Source organism: Merops nubicus, unplaced genomic scaffold (assembly GCF_000691845.1).
Source record: "Merops nubicus isolate BGI_N331 unplaced genomic scaffold, ASM69184v1 scaffold34673, whole genome shotgun sequence".
Lineage (NCBI taxonomy): Eukaryota > Metazoa > Chordata > Aves > Coraciiformes > Meropidae > Merops > Merops nubicus.
In genome coordinates, this window is record NW_008601543.1 from 1 (window position 1) to 3391 (window position 3391).

At 60.3% G+C, this 3391-nt stretch overlaps 1 protein-coding gene across 1 annotated transcript; it reads right to left on the reverse strand.

Moving 5' to 3' along the window:
• Positions 1–359: 359 nt before the first annotated feature.
• On the reverse strand, positions 360–3331 carry LOC103770754 (E3 ubiquitin-protein ligase HECTD3-like; the record flags this gene model as incomplete). The annotated part of the gene is given in 12 exon segments (XM_008938029.1): positions 360–444; positions 602–673; positions 787–868; positions 1129–1203; positions 1446–1575; positions 1849–1976; positions 1979–2039; positions 2131–2220; positions 2348–2467; positions 2720–2823; positions 3097–3161; positions 3282–3331. Coding segments are annotated over 12 exon segments (1062 nt in total), but the record flags the coding sequence as incomplete, so codon positions are not given.
• Positions 3332–3391: the final 60 nt, after the last annotated feature.

Genomic DNA, 3391 nt, shown 5'->3' on the forward strand with positions numbered 1-3391 from the left:
GCAGGCAGGGGGGCTGCAGGAAGGGCACAAGGAGGGAGCAGTTTGCAGGGTGCATTACAGGGGAACAGTCTGGTGCCACAGTCCCCACCCAGATCGTGTCTGGGAAGGGGATGTGGCCCACAGCCTTCAGGTGCAGGCCCTGCTCTCCACCCTGCAGCACCCCATGCTGTCACAGCACCCAGCAGACAGTGCCATGCTGACCACAAACTTGCAGCACTGGCCACAAACGCTCCAGTCCCAGCTCCCAAGAAGCACAGACACAAACAGGAGCTGGGGCAGGATGGTGGGATCCTACAGTTTTATTGAATCCAGTATCCCCAGCATGGTTGGCTCCCAGAGCAGGGGGTGCCCGAGGGGCCTCATTCGTCATAGGGTTCCTTGTCGGTGTCGATGGACATGCAGTTGTACACGGCGTACCGCAGCAGCTCCTCGCAGGCTTTGGCCCTTGGGGGGAAATGCTGGGTCACAGCTATGACAGGCACTGATAGCCTCATGCCTCCCTCCCCTGCACTCGCCCGGACATCTCCCAGAGCAGGACCTGAGGACCCTGGAATTCCAGCCCCAGGGAGCAGGAAGCATCTCTGTCCCCAGCTCAACTCACGAGGAATAGTTGGGCAAGAAGAAGCTGCAGGAACATGTGGAGGCCTGTGGCATCAGGTCCACTGCATCCAAGCTTGGGAGAAAGGATAGAGAGTCAGACTCTGGCACGGCGCAGGGACCTTGGTGGGACAGAGATGGCAGAGACTGGGTGGCACAGGGACCCCACCCCAGGCAGGACAGACTCACTTCATCCTTTCTGGGTAGACAGTGATCTGAACTGGGAGGCGGCTTCGGCCAGTGACGAACTTGAGGAAGCGACTGAGATCCTCTGAGGGGAAGGAGAGGGCTCAGGTCTCAGGGACAGGGACAGGGACAGGACCATCGCTCCTGCTGCCGTCACAGTAAGGTCTGTCCTTGCCGAAGCATCCCAGGAGCTAAGGGATGCTGCCAGCATCCCAGGAAGGGCCAGGTGGTATGACCCCAGCCATCTCCGAGGGAAGCACCTGGAGAGCATTCCCTGGGACAGGGCAGCGGATATCCCAGCCTCCCGCCCGCTTTGCTGCACACGAAGAGCAGGGAAAGGCTCACCACTGGTAAAGTTGTTGAGTGCCTCCAAGAAGTTCTGGACACGTCTGTCATCAGAGGGAAAGTCCTCAAACGTCACTATGACAAAGAATGCACAACAGCTTTGTTAGGAACTCACAGCAAAGCAAATTAACATGTCCATCTCTCCCTTCTGTGAGAGCCCAGAGTGGAGGCAGGAGAGGTGGAGACCCTCTGCTCTCAGTGAACACAGGCTCCCAGGCACCCCATGACCAGGTACTCAGCATGGGACAGGACGAGTGTGTGGGACAGCAGTATCAAGGGGGAGCCCTGCCCACCTTTGGGCTGGCCCTAGCACTTACTGAACTTCTGCAGGTCAGCCACCGTGATCTCAGGGTCCCCGCAGACCTTCTTCTCCAGCTGCTGCCAGGTGAGCAGGTCCAACACAGGCTGGGGCACCACACTGAGCAGCCCAGCACGTAAGGCTGCAATCTTTGGGGGGGCACAGGTAGGGCCCCATGTCACCCCATTGTGTCTGAAGCCCAGGGCAGATACCAAGGGCAATGGGGGCAAGGACTGCAGGACCCCAGAGGGGGTCCCCAGGGCTCATGGACATCCTGGGCATGGCATGCATGGAAGAACTGCCCAGCTGGAGCTGGTTTTGGGGATATGTTTTTGTAGCCACTAACCCCACAGGTACCAGGAGGGCTTGCCACAGGAGCAGGGTCCCCTCGGAGCCCTGCTGGCCCTGGGGGGCAGTGTTACCTGCTCCTTGCTCTCCTCCAGCCGAGCCTTCTGCACCAGGCGGATGAACTCCTTGCGGTCCTCGTAGCGCACCACGGTGCTGCTGCCGTTGGGGATCAGCTCCACCAAGCGCCGGCACCTCAGCAACGCCTGCCGAACATGAACTCAAAGGCTTCCCTGTCCACCCCCTCCAGCACCTCCAGCAGCTTCACCTGCAACCCCAATGGGCGAAAACCATCACAGCGGAGCCAGAGCAGCCACCGGAGCACACAGCACTGCTCTGCCAGCCCCAGCCCTGCTCACCAGCTCTGAGTCCACGGTGGCAAAGTCCTTGCTCCAGCTGACCTCCTCCCCTGCCAGCTGCTTCCACACCAGTGCTGGCAGAGACAGGATCTGCCGAAGGGAGTGGAGATGTATGTCCTTCCCATGCTCCTCCTTTACCCAAGGGCAGTCCCCCTGCCCAAGACATGATGGCCTCTGTCAAGCCCCTCGACAGCCAGGGAGGCTCTGCTGTGCTCACCAGGAACTCTTTGCTCCTCAGGGCTGCTCCCATCAGCTGCCCGATCCACTCATACTTGGGGAATTCCTTGCAGGAGGGGTTGGGCACGTACATGTCCCTGGTGACACTGCCGCTGTTACCCTGCAGGAGACAGGCTTAGCACCCACAGACACAGATGTGGCCAGCCCAGCGTGGTCCCCCCTGCAGCCTCCCTCTCCATCACCTCTCCACCCGCCTCTCCTGCACCCCTCCAGTAGATCTCCACCACCTTGGTACAAGCACAGCCCCCCTGGCCAACAGCTTTGCAAGAATTAAGACTAACACCCCAAAAGTCCCCAGGCTCTGCTGGCTGTCCCCTCAGGGCTGGGACAGGCAGACAATGGGGTGTCAAACCTGATTAGAGGTGCGCACGAAGAAGGGCAGGGGCACAAGGACATCCCCGGAGCTGGGACACAGCTCTTCTGACACATCTGACAGGGTGTCTCGAAAACCACCACCTGTAGTGAGGGCACAGGCGGGTTAGTGCCTAACATGCAAGGGCCAGATGCTGAGCCACAGGATCTTGGCAAGCTGCCCATCCTTGGGACAGGGGCAGTGATGGTGGGGTCAGAGAGATGCAGGGACCACCCCATGTGTGCAGAGTGAGGCTGCCTCCTCCAGAGCAGCTGGGACAGTGTAGGCACTCCACCGCAGTGAGCAACTCACCAAGCTGCCCCCCAACATAAGAAAGCCCAGAGGAGAGCCCCGGGGCAGGAGGGGAGAGCTCTTACCATTGTCAATGATGCCCTCAGTGATGAACTCGCACTCCCACCACTGTCTGTAGCTCAGGGGCCACCTGCGGGGAAGCAACAGCTCCAGACACATCCCTTTGCCAAGAGAGCCAGCAGCACCTGGCACGACCCAGTGCCCTGCTCCAGGAGGGTGACGCCCCACAAAAGCGATGCTGAAGACCTACCTGTAGTCCAGGGGCTGATTGTTCTTGGGAGACCTGAGGCCCTCGTACAGCTGTAGGGGAGCAGAGCAGAGGGGATGAGGGGCGGCAGGGCGCGCGGTGGGGAGCTGGCC